We start from the raw sequence: 15,197 nt of genomic DNA, 5'->3' as shown, positions 1-15,197 counted from the left end.
TGTTAATTTTTGATTGCGTTTCCCTAGACTCATATTTTAGCACTGCAATGTGGACTGCAATGACATGTCAGGCAAACAACTTAGACCAATACTTTCAAATGTTAAAATTTAAATAGGAAGCCAAAAGCAATTATGAGAAGTGAATAATCCACGAAACTGTCTTCACAATTAGTAGAGATGCTGGAATACTACTCAATCAAACTGTAATCAATGTATTTCAGTATTAACAGTCAAGGTATTCTGAAAATGTCTGCTTTGTTGCTGAGCAAATTTAATCCCTTATTAATGGACAAATTCTACTTTTATATTCACATTCAGTACAACCTACTGCCATACTAGCTCCCCTACTATTAACAAACCAGTGCTAAAAGAAATTATTAAAACTAAAAATATTGAGAATTGTTATTTCTTAAGTGACAGTTTGGAGAACTCCTTCAGCTTACTTTTCTAAAAATCACTTTGTGCTAGATCAGCTTTACAAAAAACCAAACCCACAAAAATATTTGTGAGGGTTGTTCCAGTCAGTGTCAGAGCTGTTCTCAGAACCAAAGAGTTTATGATGGAACTTTTTTGCCATTTTCTTTTCTTTGTACAGACATTGAAGTGATGGATATCTAAACTGTATGCCTACCAGTGATCCTGCGGTACTGATTTCATTTCTGTGAGATGCATAATATTTTGCACTTGAACAGTGCCTCCAACCGCTCAAGGTAGGAAAACCAATTATGCAAATTTATTGCAAGGCAAAAGGTAACATGGTTTCCTGAGGCAGTGATAAAAAGACTCTTGAGGCAGATCTATATTACAGTTTCAAAATGAAGTGGCTCATTGGTTTTCAGTATTCTTTTGCATTTTGGTTTGGCAGTAGTGTAAATTATTGGGAAACTGACCTCTTCGAGCGTCTGTGCTAACTATGCAAAATACGCTCCTGTGGATACAACAAAAATGAGAGGTTGAATGAGAATCACTTAGAGGATAGCAAAAAATTTTATCATTGTAATTTGTGTGTGGTAGCTGAGCACTGGAATAAACCTTTGAAAATGGTGGGGTTTAGCAGAATGCTTCGTTAGCACTTTTAATAATACAAGTAAAAAAATAACACTTAAAACAGTGGTGAAAATTCTGCTCACTGTGGAAGAGAGGAAATGTTTATTAGAATAACCCTTTAAACCAACATAAAATCCTCTGATCCATTACATATTGCAACAGATACCGACAAAGGACACTCTCTACACTGTGTTTTATCTTTGAAAACTAATGGCCTGAAACTGCCAAGATCTGAACTACTTCTCTAATACCACTTAGATGAATAAGGACTATTCATGGAATTGTCAAGAGCAAATCATGTCAAACCAATCTCATTTCCTTTCACAACGTGGTTACAAGCCTTGTAGGTGGGAGAGCAGCAGTAGATGATACGTATCTTAGAGCTTTAAACAAATCTCACATGACATAAGGAACAAAAATGTGGTTTTGATGAAAGTTCTACAGACTGGGTGTAAACTGGCTGGAAAACCAACATTTTGGTATAACCAGAACATTTATCAGTGCTTCAACATTAGTAGTTTTTTTTAAAAAAAACCCCAAACCAGGTGGCACCTGTCCTGGCAACAGGTCTCTTTGTTCTTTCAGTTCATGACCCAAACGATGAAATGGAGTATCTTATATTTGCAGCGGACACAAGCAAAGGAGGGACCAAGCTCTTGGCCAACCGTTCTGCAGGCCAAGATGAGCAATCCGTAAGGCACCGACAAGCTGAAGGAGTGCCGCAGAGAAAAAACCAGGACGAGGTTCAGTGGGGGCAAGTACAGCACTGTGAGGAATAACCCCAAACCTTGTAATGCACACGGTCACTCGGTATTTTCCCCCTGGGGTCGGTTTTCTCGCAGACAGCGGCACGGAGCTGCTTTTTTTGTGCTGCTGCTGCTGCTGCTGCTGCTTCACGGTGCCACCGCTCGGCACTTTATCCGGGAAGGCCTCGGTCTGTTCCGCCAAGGTCCGCGGCCGCAGCAGTTCTCTCAGTACAAAATGCTCCATCTCCAGCAAGCTCTCCGCGGGCCTAGCTGGGGCCGCCCGGCCCCGGCCCCAGGCCCGCCGCCGGAGCTCCGGTCCTTCCGGGCTGCGCCGGGGCCGGCACCCCGACCCCAACCGAGCGGGGAGAGGCGCGGCCCGGCCCGGCCCGGCCCGGGGCGGTGCAAGGGGCGGGCCGAGGCGCGGCGAGACGGCGCCATCTCAGCGCGCCCGGGGCGGGGGAGGCGGCAGGCATGGGGGCTCCCGCCTGGCGTTGGGCGCTGCGCGCCGCCCGCCTCCCCGTCGGCGGCGGGAGGGCTCCAACGGCGCCGCGGCGCCAGCCGGGCTGCGGTCCCGCCGCTCCCTTTGCCGACTCCGCGGTGAGTGAAGCGGGAGCTCTCCGCCGTGCGGCCGGTCCGCCCCGGGGCGGGAGGGGAGCGGGGCGGCCGCGCCCGCGCCCGCCGAGGATCGGTCCGTCCGTTCGTCTGTCTGTCTGTGTGCTTGGGGGGGGGGGGAGGGTGGGAGGCAGGAGGGCCGCCGTGGCCTAGACGCGCTCGGTGTGTTGGCGGGCTGTGTCCTGGCGCAGCCGGTTCAGCCCTTGCTGTGCGGTGTGGGGACGCGGTCGCTGCAGGGCGTTAGCGGCGCGGGGTGGCCCGTGGCGGCGGGCGGGCGGGCGGAGCAGGGGAGGGTGAGCCTCTGCCCGGTGTTTGGGCGGAGCCGAGCCGGTTCTGTGGAAATAGCGCGCGGTCGCTTCGCGCCCGTGGTGTTAAAATCGGGCCACCGGGCGGTAGGTGGGACGCTGCCCGTGGAGACGCAGGCCCCTGCCCGGCAGTCCGTCTGTCCTGCGGCGCAGGGCCCGCAGGGCCGTCGCGTACCTCTTCTCCTGAAATGCCCCGGCTCCAGCCAACCGGCGCTTGTGCGGGTGCCTCCGAGACGGCCCCGGGGCGGGCGGGCGGGCCGGCCGGCCCGCTGGGCCGCCGCCGGTGCTTCTCCGGCGCCTCGGCACCTCGCGTTTCGCTTCCTCTGCTGCGTTTGTTGTGCTCGAAGCGACTGTAACGTAAAGGACCACTAGGTCTAGCCTGTTTTTTAAAGTTCCCAACTTTGACAGCGGTGTTTCGGTTTACTTTAGCACAAGCCCTCACTCTTTCTTTCTTTTACGTGTTAAGATCAATCATATTTAACTGTTTGTCTAAACCAAATGCCTACTGGGGTTATTTTTAAGTAGGCCCCGTTCCTGCCAGCCTGCCTGCCCCTGAGGCAGGCTCCCTTTGGGAGAGCCCGTGTGCAAAATGTTTTCTTTGGACCAGTAGTGAAAATTTCTCAGCGTGCGGGTGGGTTCATCCCTGTCAGCTTTCTCTGCAAAAACTGCAGGTTGTTGCATACGCGTTTGCTTGCTTTCTGTTTTCGTTAGTCCTCAAGCTCCAGGGATGAGGCTTTAAGGAACAAACGTGTCCGGATCCTGTCACGCGGGCTGCCGAAACAGAAGCCCATAGAAGGAGTTAAGCAGGTGGTGGTCTTGGCTTCTGGAAAAGGGGGAGTTGGAAAATCAACAACAGCAGGTAAGATTTTTTTTAAAATTATTTTTATTGTTTACTTTGCACATTTTATAATACTTCATAAGGAGTATTTGGGCACTTGTGCCATTACCTTGTGAGTCCCACTAACATGGCTCTTCACCCCTGTCAATCCCATTGCAGCCATTGAGAATCTATGTGGGTACAGAAGTGTTGACTTTAAATGAGGTGTGAGTTGAGCAGACAGCTTTGAAATAGTATCTTTGTAATAGTGCCATGTTGTCCTGGGACAGTCAGCTTTCTTAAGAGGTGATGTAAGCTGAGGTGGGAGGGTCATATGCCAGTGCAGCGATACTGTTCCTCCTCCGCTAGCAACGTAGGTGTGCCTGTACAGTGCTCCTCTGTGCTATGTTGGCATAGTCATGTGCTCTGTAGAGGATAGTAATATTTAGAAGGCTTCAAAATCAGGTCTCTGTCCAATTTTCTCAACTACTTGTGTAGGCATTTCATAAACAAAAGGTGAAACAGTAGTTATGAACCACACAAACTGACCAGAGCCTTGTGAAGCACCTTGAACTCTTCTCTCAGGCCCACCATTAGGTTTTGAATTAATTTTTCTCTAACTGTGCAGCTCCTAGGTGGTAGAACAAAATAGTACATGGGTTACCTGTACTGCAGAAATTCACTTGAACTTAAACAAAAATGACACTGAAGGTAAACCTCTTTCAGAAGATCTCTGTAAAGTGTTAGAAATTTGTTTAAGGATCTCTTCCTTAGCATCTAGATTGGAAAAGAGTCATCCTTTAGTTGAATGTTGTCTGCTGTTCATTTGCTGTGAATAACACCCTGATGTAGCTCTTGATTTCTCATTTTGTGGTTTGTATTTCAGCCATGCTTGAAAAGGACTGACTGTCTAATAAATACTAGTACATGCAAACATGATAGTAAGAGTAAGTGTACTTAAAAAAAAAAATAATTTGAAAGTATTTTTTTCTGTACATAGGATACACATACATACTATCCTATAGATAGGAAGTACATTCCTGTACAAAGACGTGCAAAACAATCAACACTTGCATTTCTTAATGTGATGTAGCTTTTGGTTGATGGTTATAATTCATAGGCTGGTTGTTTCAGGTTACTGAAAATACCAAATATCTGTAAATCAACAATTTATAAAATGAACATAATTTGAATAGTAAATTCAGATTATCCTCCTCATGTCTGCAAATAAATGTGCTAATTTAAGTTCTGCTAACTGGCGTCTGTATGTAATTTGTACACACCTATGTAATTTGTACATGAAGTATGACACGTACATAAATAATATTTAGAGCTGGGAGTTCATACCCGTTCATTTAAAAATAAAAAAATCAGGGTTCAACAAGCATTAAATAAGAGAGTTGAAATGTAAAGGAACCATTCAAATACTGGTGCATTGGACAGCCTTTTGTTAATGAATTTATTCATTTATAATATTGAGAAGAAAAAAGGAATCTAAGTTCTTGTTTATTAAAATAAGAATAAATAAATATCATGGTTCAGATGAACAATTGAAGATAAGGTAACTCTGATCAAAATATTGCATGGCATCATTGCTGAATTATGTCCTTAAAATTATGTTCTTTGTAATGGAGGTTTGTGGGGAACATGTTAGGTGACAACTCTGCTGACTCATTTTGAGAGCAGGAGTTGAAAAGGAAGGAGGATAGTACGTACCTCTAATTCCTAAAGCACCACAGAAAATATCATCAGTCTTATTGTCTGCATCTCTCTCAAGGACTCTTAAGGCTCTTTGTATTCTTTCCCCCACTGTGTTTATGTTTCAGTCGCTCCATATCTCCATTTCAGGACAAGTGGTTATGCATTCTGGTCAAGTTTGTCAGGACCATTCCTTAACCTGTTGAATAACTCTTTTCTGTTTGTTGCATATAACTTTCATATTGTATTCTCTGTTGCTTCTAGCACTTTTTGGTCTTCTGAAATCAGTGTAGTCAATCATTACAAGAAGAAACTGTGAGATAGGAAAAATATTTTTCAATGCATGTTTAAATACTTTGGTTGGTTTTTGGTTTTGTTGTTTTTGTTTGCCTAGTGTAAATGTTGGTTTGTTTGTTTGCTTCCTATGTCTCCTATCTCTTTCCTGTCAAGTTTCTGTCTTGTACCAGCGTTCTGCTGTATTTACTCTATCTGGCCAATATGGTGGTTGGGTTTTATTTGTTTCTTTGGTTTTTTTGTTTGTTGTTTTTTGTTTGTTTGTTTTGGTTTTTTTGTTGTTGTTTTTGTTTTTGTTTTTTTGTCTCTTCTGTCCCCTCTTTTGCATTACCTTGAAGATGAGAGTACTGTAGAAGATTGATCCTGGCATGAGAAGAGTTCAAAGTGTGGTCTTTAAAGAAGAGAAGTTTCTAATTTATTGAAACTTATTGTTTTCAGCTGTGGAAGTGGAGTAAAATTCATGGCTGGTGTTCTTGCTCACATTTTGTTAATCTGGCATTTTGAGGAAAGTAAAACTATTGATACAACCAACTACCTTGGCCTTCAGACATTTTTAGCGAAGACTAAAGGGCTGAGATGTTTTGTTATTGTTCAGGAGAGCTGATACATTTGATCATGTGTCGACTTCATCTCAGTTATATTAACTGTGTTTTAATTTTTTTCTTTCCTTTTGCATGCTTCTATTCTGCATGTAAGATGTACTATTATTGAAACTCACCCTTCAAGGTAGAGGCCAAAATCCATCTGTTTGCCTGACCAACCCAGACACAGGTCTGGGCTTTGGCAAAGACGGTAATAATGTTTGTTCTTTTCCAGGATCAATGTCATGGTTTTTGATTCTGGGCTGTCTCTGTGTGTTAAAATATTCTGATAAATAGTCATAAACCGTTTATTCTATTTATAAATGCCACTTATATTTAGATGTAATTATTGAAAGTTATCTTTCAGAGAGAGTTCATCTTAGTTACCTGTAGGTATTTTATTGATATATATTAACCATGTCACAGATAACCATGTACATCTGGCTCTGTACTTCAGGCCCGGAAGTTTTATTTGTATTGTTAGCTCAGTGTTCTGAGAATTCAACTGTGCTATTCCTAGGGCCAGTCTGGATTTGGAAGTTAACGAAGTACAAACTAATAAACCTTCCCAGACTTGTACTGATTTCAAGAAGACTAACTCAGATCTCCTTGTGCATTGTTCTTGATACTGGTTGGCTGGTTTAGCATTGGTGGAGAATACCATGGTGACTTATCTTGGAGCCTGCTGTGAAGTTCTAAAGAATAATAATAATAAAAAGTTGTATTGAACTTCTGGAATGTATCTGCCCTGCTCTCTTGTGTTACGGGAACTTACTAGTTAGGGCCAACATGAACGCTTAGGGTCAGGTTGGGTCCTATGCTGCATCTCTACACCCTCTTGGAACTGATGATAATACAAAGACAATAGAGTGCAAGAATAATCAGCTGGGATTCGACAGAGAACATGAGGTGTCCAGCTAGATATCCAGCTAAAAACCTCAGGTTTTCCCACTGTATTATTCCCACTGTCTCCCTTTTTTCCCTTCAATAGTCAAGTAGCCTTTATTGAAGAAGCATTGTGGATCATACCTTAATTTTCACATGTGGTAATTGTATAGGAAGAAGATAGATGTATAAAGTGGTTTTAAGACAGTGTGTGGAGTAACTTGCTGCTTCTTTGTGTCAGACATGAGCTGCAGGGTTTTTTTTTTTTTCATTTATCATTGGTTTGCTTGTTTTTTCTCCTTATCTGTGATTTGTAGATTGGTTTCGAAGTTTCAGAGGATGAATTTTCGTCTGATTGATTCAGGGAACAGTTAATCAAGCATCTGTTTAAATAGCAAACTGAAAAATAAAATCTATATGCTTTATCAGCTTAGGAGTAAACAAAGGCTGTGTGTTTCTTAGGGAGAGCTGTACAATTTTCCTTGTTAACCTCCTCACCGTTCTGTTTAAAGGAACTTACCTTTCTCAACACTAAGTTCTTTAAGCTAGGAATCTGGCTCCCCAGCTTGTTCTCAGTACCTTCATACTTTTCCAGTAGAACAAGGCTGACCACAGCTTATTTTTTTTAAAAGGCTCTGTGGACTGACATACAGTCAGTAAAGAAAGCAAGAGATGTTGCCCAAGAAAGAGTTGTGTCTGTGGTGGGTTTTTTCCTGTGTGGTTTGGCTTTTTTTTTTCTTCTTGTTTTAAAACATGTTACTGCTTGGATTATAACAATTACTATTTGGTTATACTGAAGCTTCTAGGAGGTTTCCCAACAGAATTGAAGCTGGTGAGCCATTAAAAGATACCATTTCTTGCAAGTGCTTTTTAGTTATGGGAGTTAAGTATTGATGGAGATGTAAAAGCTGTAAACAAACTCTCAGTCTTTTTAATCGCTTCACCCTGTTTTTCTGTTTCTTTAGTTGTTACAGATGCTTTCAGGGTAGATGAGACTTTGTTTTCTGATGTAAAAATGAAGTGAAGAGCATACATTGAACCTTCTTCCAGAAAATACCACATTTAATATATCACAAGAAATCAAAAAAAGGGGTACGATCATCTTTCTAGTCACTGTACTTTAATAGTTTAGGTTAATACTTACCTAATCTCTAGCTTTAAGAAATTTCACTAGAGACTGTGGTGAAGGTTACTGATGGGAGGGTTATTTTAGTTTTATAGTACAGTGTCCACTTTTGAAAAGTCAAAATTCTTTTCTTCATGTTATCCTTTGGCAAAATACTTACATTGTATTTTTATTTTGCAGTGTCCTCTAGAAAGTTAGAGTTTGCAAGTTTTTGCAGATTAGCTTGAGTTTGTTAGCCTGTTAGCAAAGATGGACTGAAATGTGGGTGCTGCTGTCACGTAAGCTGGTAATATTGTAGAGGTGCAAGAAGCTAACAACCAAGATAATGAATGCAATTATTAAGTAAGTGTGATGTATTTATATTATATTTTCTCTTGTGAGTAACGATAACATTATCAATATTTAGGAATTAAGTTTTCTTGCACTTAATCTTTTTTTTTTTCTTCCTCTTTCTTGCAGTGAATATAGCCCTTGCCCTAGCAGCAAATGATTCGGTAGGTGAACATCTAATTATCAGCCTTAATGTGAAACAAGCATGTGTGTCATAAATAAAATGGTTACCGCCAGGGACAGTCACATACATTAAATCTGAGTATTTACTGTGACAGTTAATTTCTTTATTTGTTTTTCATGGACTTTTGAGTTTATATTAATTTGTTTATATTTTATCAGTACCATGAATGACTTGGTGGCTCTCATCCTTCATCTGGATTTGGCTGTGTCTTTTTACTTGTGTGTCTTTTGAGTGCAAATGCAATTCTGCTAGGATGTGTAGACATAGTAGAGGATGTTTGTGCAGATTGAAGACAAATAAATAATTAAAGTCTATCGCTTCAGAGCACTGACTTGGAAAAAATAAGAGTAAGTGCTTGATGGTGTCCCAAACATTTTTTTATAGCTCTAAAGATTTACTTTTTCTAGAGAAATTAATATGTAAAAATTCTTTATATATAAACAGCTGAGGAAACAAAGGAGCTACATATCTTCCCTAAAGCTTGGAAATACATTTTTTGAGTGACAAAATACCATTGCCCAGTTTGGTATTGCTCGAACTGTTACTTGGACTATAAATAGACAGTGAGAACCATTCAAGTGTAAAAACAACAGGTCTTCGTTATGTCCACCTGCTGCTGGAAAGTGGGAGTAGTTCCATTGTGCATGTTTATTGCCACAGAGGTAAACTCAGAAGAAAGCTTCGCTTCCTAAGTAAGGGTGTATAATGCAGATTTTGTACTCCTAAAGCATTAATTTAATACAAAGTATCCACCTGTACTTTAATCTGGTAAATGTAGTATCTTTTTCTGGTTGTAAAAGATGAGTAAAATAAAACAACAGGTAGAAGGAGTGAGGTTTACATGCAATTTGCATGCTTCTGGTAGGAATTTTGTAAAAGATTAAAAAAATTTCCATAAACTCAGTCATGCTTGATAAGAAGAGAGTGTTTAAAGCTGTTATATGAAATATGTACTGTTTGTAATGGCATCTGATCTTGGTATTTCACAGGTTTTAATTCTGTGTTTTAAATAGGTTGCTGGAGTAATTTGATTTCAGAGAAAAATCTGTCATCTTGAAAAGCAAAACTGCTTGAATGGTTCCTTCTAATTAACTTTAAAACATGGCATTTGCTGTAATACTTCTCCAAAACGAATGTGATCCTGCAATGTGATCTGTGTTGTGGCATGGTCATTGAGTAGCTCCATGGAAACCACGTCAACTAATTGCACATAACTTTCTGTATCAGCTTAAGTGTTTTTAGGATTGTGCCTGATACTTTTCAAACATACAGTTTTGTGCATTATTTAAATTTATATTTAGATAAAACATCTCTTAGTAATTCTGACATACACAAGTTTGGGGATTATGCCCTTTTTCAGGAGTTAAATGTCTGGCTTTAAAAATAATAATGTGATACACCACTTCAGTAGCCCATTAAAACACTTGTAAAGCACACAAATAAGAGAGACCATAGTCTAGAGTGATTGAAGAGGTTGTTGCTGGAGTTACTTGGAAAATCAGGGACAGAGAAATAATTTTAAATTAAATTGAACCAAGAAAGTTAAGTAAACATAGAATGTGCTAGTAATTTCTAATGCTAAGATTATGTGGTAGTGTAAAATTGGAGGCCAGCATCTGGTGGATGTTAATCAATGAAGAGCAGCTGAAACTGATGAAATAGCTGTGACTTGCATGAACTTATGGTCACAACTTAGCAAGCTGCTGCCATGGTGAAATTGTGCATTGATGCAGGTTAGAAAATATGAAATTAAGGTGGATTGAATAAACTCAACTCTATGTTATTTGTTCATGTATTTTTTTTTTTTTTTTTAAGATAATGATTGCATATGTCATGCTTATGTTTAACCTTTGGGCTTGAATTTGCTCGTGTGTTCGTTTGTGTACTCCCATTGATTTCAGTTGACTAGTCTTGTGAGTCAGGGTTATGAAATTAGTATCCCTGGGACCTTGATACAGGTTGGGATTGTCTAGTGCTCTGAATTGTAGGGATCATTGCAATGTTCAGTTTTGTTATGGTGAAATAAAGGTTGTTTTCCAGAGTCCATTGGAGCTTCCTGCTGAAGTTTATAGTGAATTTCTTTGACCCCCATGTGCAGCAATGGACCTCTTCATTTTACTTTTAGTAACTACTGATTGTGCATCACCTTCCCATGGTTTCCCTTCCCTTCATTGCTATTGTAAGTTCATCTCTTTCTGACGAAGCAGTAATGATTCTGTTAGTAGATCAGAGATTCAGTAGCCTCCTGCAACTTCATTACAGCTCTTATGTCTCTTATAAGCAAAATACAGGTTTATAGAAACTGGTGCTTGAACTTCATGTACTGTTTAAAGAAGGAAAGAAAGGACTCGTGAAGTAAGATAGATCACCATAACAATAAAGGTCTGTGCTTCCTTCATTCGATATAGTCTGTATCTGTTACATGGTCAATGTTTGTAACTAGATTTTCAAAGCAAGTAGTATACTGGAGCTAAATGACTTTAAAAATGATGTTTTCTTCTGATCTTTCAAGTGTTCTTTCTCTCAGATTATACAGGTCACAGACTATTGAGAGCAACTGTTTTCTGGTGAGGGAGATCTGTGGAAGATGCTTTCAGAAGAGATTGGATTAGGGTAGATTCTTGCTGCTTTCAGTAACAGCTGTGACATCTTACTGTTGTTTGATAGTGTCATAAGCTGGAAGAAGATTAACAGTCAAAGCATAAAGGAATTTTTTGTCCTCTTGATAAAAGAAAGCTTCCTTCCACCTTTTCTTAAAAGTCTACTTTCTATAGTTAAAAAACCAAACTAAACCCCTGCTGTTTCTATAGATAGATTCCACACCCCCCCCCCCCCCCCCCCCTTCTTAATGTGGTAGCTTTTTTGGTTATAGTGATTGTCTGAAGTATTAAGGCATCGACAGAGCCTTGGACGCTGTCATTGGTGCACAGCGTTGTTGGCAGAGCTGGGATTAGAATTCAGGAGTTCAAGTCTTGCATGCTGGTGCTCAGTCTGTTTGGCATATTTTTACCTCCTGGTTACAGAGTAAATAATTCAGGACAGGATTTCATTTAGATGCCTAGATACCATGTCCAAGACAGAGTAGGGTTTTTTTGAGTTTTGTTTTGTTTTGGGTTTTTTTTGATGCAAAGCCAGGGAAACAAGCAGGGCAGCCTCTTGTCCCTTTCTGAAATATTAGGCTTTTGGTACCCCCGTGTTACCTGTTGTAGATGGATTCGTTAAGAATTGTATAAGCTCTTGCGCCTGTACCAAGACCTATAAATCTATACAGTGTTCTTTTTGTGCTAAGAAATAACTTGAAGTTTCACCCTTGTGTCCTATTTTTAATTGCTTGCTTAGTTTGACAGCTGATTCTTTCGTTCTTTTGATGTACCAGCAGTCAGTTGTGCTCTCCTTGGAGCGCTTGGGAAGAATTTTTGGGTTTCGTGCCAGGACGATTCATATTCAGACTAGAATGACTATTTATGAAAGCTGCCTGGCCAGAGAGGATTTATTATAGTAGAAACAAGTTGAATTAATAGATGGCAGCAATAATAGGATAGAGATTGCTTGTTTATGAACAGAGTATTTTAGTGAGCAAACACCAGCTGTGCATGACTAAGGATGGCACAAATCCAGTTGGGAGGCTGCATGCTTACGCTGTCACTACGAGGCAAACTCCCCAGTCAGATTTCCTTTGACTCTGCTTTTCTTTCCAGGAAGATTTACATTTTTCACTATAGGACGAAATGGTTTGTATGTTGCGAAGGACGGAGGAGCAAGGAGTAAAACCGTATGGAACAAATTAGCGTGTAAGCATAAGCAAGTGGCTTCTGCCTGCGGTGGTGGGGGCGCGTGGTTAAAGGCATCGGTTTTAGCTGTTCTGGCCTAACTCTGTGTCAGGGGATTGTTGGGTCAAGCGGACCAGGGACCGAAACTTGAAATACATCAAGCAAACCCGCTGGTTGCTGAGCAACGCGTTAATTTAAATAGGAGACCGTCAGCGTTTGCGTAGGGAGGGCCAGAGCCGGCCGGCAGAGGGAGCGCCGGGGGGCGAGCAGAGCGCTGCGGCCCCCCCGCCTCGTACTGCAGGAGGGGGCCGAACACCTTGTCTCGTACCCCAAACACGGCTGGGAGGGTTGATGATTAGCTAAAGGAAAAAACGCTTACGCAAACAATATGGCAGTCAGAATGGCACAGCGCAGGTTTCATTTATTTTTTTAAAGCGGAAAACTTGTGGATATCTGCCTGTTACACGTGTAGGCAAGTAGGACGTCTCCGACAGCGATGTAGTAAGTTATAGCATAGGAACTATGTAGTTAGGAGCAGGGTCTTCATCTGCTTTCGTTGCTGTGATAATAAAATCAGTTTTATTTCTTTCAAAATGTGTATTTAATCAAACAACACACATTTGGTTTAGAACTACCCAAAATCTACCCAGCCTATTTTCTTTACATTCCAACTTTTTTTTTTTTCTCCCCCAAATATTTGGCTCCTGTAATTAAGCTATTTGTCTGCAGGATAATATTTGACTGCTGCATTAATAGATGACTTCACAATGTATATACATTTCTTTCTGGTAAGGAGTGAATTCCACGTGGGGGGAACAAACAAATCCAGAAGAATTTAGACGGTAATGGGCTCCTTCACTGAATAATTATAGTGCGAAGGAAAGTTTTGACCTGTTTTGTCCCCCTCCTATGCAGCTTTCCTAATTATTAGGGTTTGATTTCTATGCATCTTTGCCTTTGTTGCTTAGAGAATCAGAAGATTTTAATTGCTATAGATAAGGTGTTCTGTTCATGCTTGTTTCTTAATGCTGAAAAGTGTCAATAAAGCTGGAGATGCCAGTTAGGATTGATTCGGGTTATGTTGCAGTGACAGCTCAGCTTCTACATCAGCTGAGAAAATGAGAGAATAAAGCTTTAAAAATGTCACTGTTTTTCAAGTAAAAAATGAGTGAAATTAAAAATATTTTTAAACATAGGCCATGTAAAATGTTTTATTTTAATCAAATGACTATATGCTTAATTTGAGGAAATTGAAAATATTTACTTTTTTTTTTTAAATATTGCATGTAGAGTTAATTACCTTCATCCTTAGTCTTCAAGTCATTGAAAGCCTAGTGCAGATGTCAGAGAGACTTATGTGAAAGGTGGAGCAGGTTTATAATAATTTGGCATACTGTGAAAGGAGTGAGACATCTTGTAGAGATGTAGTAATGTTTGGGATTCTGTTTTGGATTTTGGTAATTTATTTTTAAAATGGTGGTGTATTGATTTTTTTTTTTTTTTTTTTTTTTTTTTTTCAATAGGATACATAATGTTGAAGAAGGACAAACAAGGTTGAATTACTGGTATCTGATTATTTAGAAATCTGACTAGGAGCTACTGCAGACTGTTGTGGAAAAAATTGCCAGAAAAGTTCTGTAGCTGACTGAAAATTAGAAGATCTTCATATGAAGGAAAAGGGCTTTTAAACCAGTAGAAGAGTGAGTGTTTAAAAAGTCTGCATTTCTAGGGTAGAGAGTGAGAAGACTGCAGTGGTACTTTTTTGGCTTTAATCCAATTTACAGCTAGGCACTTAAATAGCGTGCAGCTGAAAGAGTTAGAGAATTAGGGATTAAAAGATGGCTATTCAGTGTGTCAGTATGTCAAATGAGGAATCCAGAGCCTATCCTGATTTTAAGTTCTCTTTTGTTCTATGTGTTGCTGCTTGCAGTTTGGGATTAGCTCTAAGTCTATAATGACATTAAAAGGGTAAATTGAGAGTCCTGGTGGTAGATTAAGAGCACCAGCTTTAAAAATAACTGGCATCTTCACTTAGCAAAGCTGGAATTTCTGTTTTCGGAATGGGCTGCAGCTGCTGAATATTGGGAGTGCTTCTCATGTAGGGAATCCTTCACCATATTGAACAACAACAGCTCATTAACCTGTGCCTCCATCCCTCCCAGGCTGAACACCAGGGAATTCCGGTGGTCTGCAGAGTTAACTTCAAAGTAAAGTATCATCCGCTAATGGCCAGTGGGGATACATATGTCTTACCAAGTATGAAATAAAGTCTCAGAAAAGATGAGCAAAAATGAAATTAATGCTGTCAAAGAGTCTCTGGATGTTTAGTGGTAATGTAGGCTATGTTGATTAACAACTATTTATAGCAGCTTTTTGTGAGCTGATTTTTTTCTTTTTCTTTTTTTTTTTTTCTCCTTCTTTCTCTCTGTTGGCATCAAGTCTTTTATCAGGCTTGTTCCTCAATAAAGCATTTGGCAACTTGGAAGAAATCAGTGAATATCACTAGATTGTCCACTGAACACAGAATTGTGTGTGCAGGGGTCCTCTGTGGTGTATGAACGAAACTGGTTGCATTTGGTTAAAAAATCTGTTACTTGAAAATGTAATTGATTTCATATTACCTGAAAGACAAAAAAGGGAACCTACATAAAGAAAGTGTATTGGAGAGACTAAACAACTCTGAAGCATTTGCTAAAATATTTAACAGGATGAGGAAAGATATGGATAGTTTTGTCATTAGCATGGACCTATATCAACTGTACAAGGAACCATGTATAGTAAAACTCACCTGCCTAAGAGAAC

General features: G+C 40.3%; 1 protein-coding gene across 2 annotated transcripts in view; it reads left to right on the top strand.

Moving 5' to 3' along the window:
- The first annotated feature begins 2,210 nt into the window (after positions 1–2,210).
- The window catches only part of NUBPL (NUBP iron-sulfur cluster assembly factor, mitochondrial), an 86,522-nt gene continuing 73,535 nt past the window's right edge, over positions 2,211–15,197 (top strand). The window contains exons 1-3 of one of the 2 annotated variants that reach the window (XM_049825507.1): positions 2,211–2,390; positions 3,422–3,569; positions 8,571–8,605. In XM_049825507.1, the coding sequence (XP_049681464.1) occupies positions 2,265–2,390; positions 3,422–3,569; positions 8,571–8,605 (309 nt within the window). In that variant the 5' untranslated portion in view covers positions 2,211–2,264. The remainder of the gene's footprint in view (positions 2,391–3,421; positions 3,570–8,570; positions 8,606–15,197) is intronic. The other variant, XM_049825506.1, reaches the window with a different exon arrangement.

The sequence above is a fragment of the Accipiter gentilis genome, chromosome 22 (assembly GCF_929443795.1).
Source record: "Accipiter gentilis chromosome 22, bAccGen1.1, whole genome shotgun sequence".
Classification (NCBI taxonomy): domain Eukaryota; kingdom Metazoa; phylum Chordata; class Aves; order Accipitriformes; family Accipitridae; genus Astur; species Astur gentilis.
Note: the sequence above shows the minus strand (reverse complement) of the source record. Positions and strands in the feature narration are given on the sequence as shown.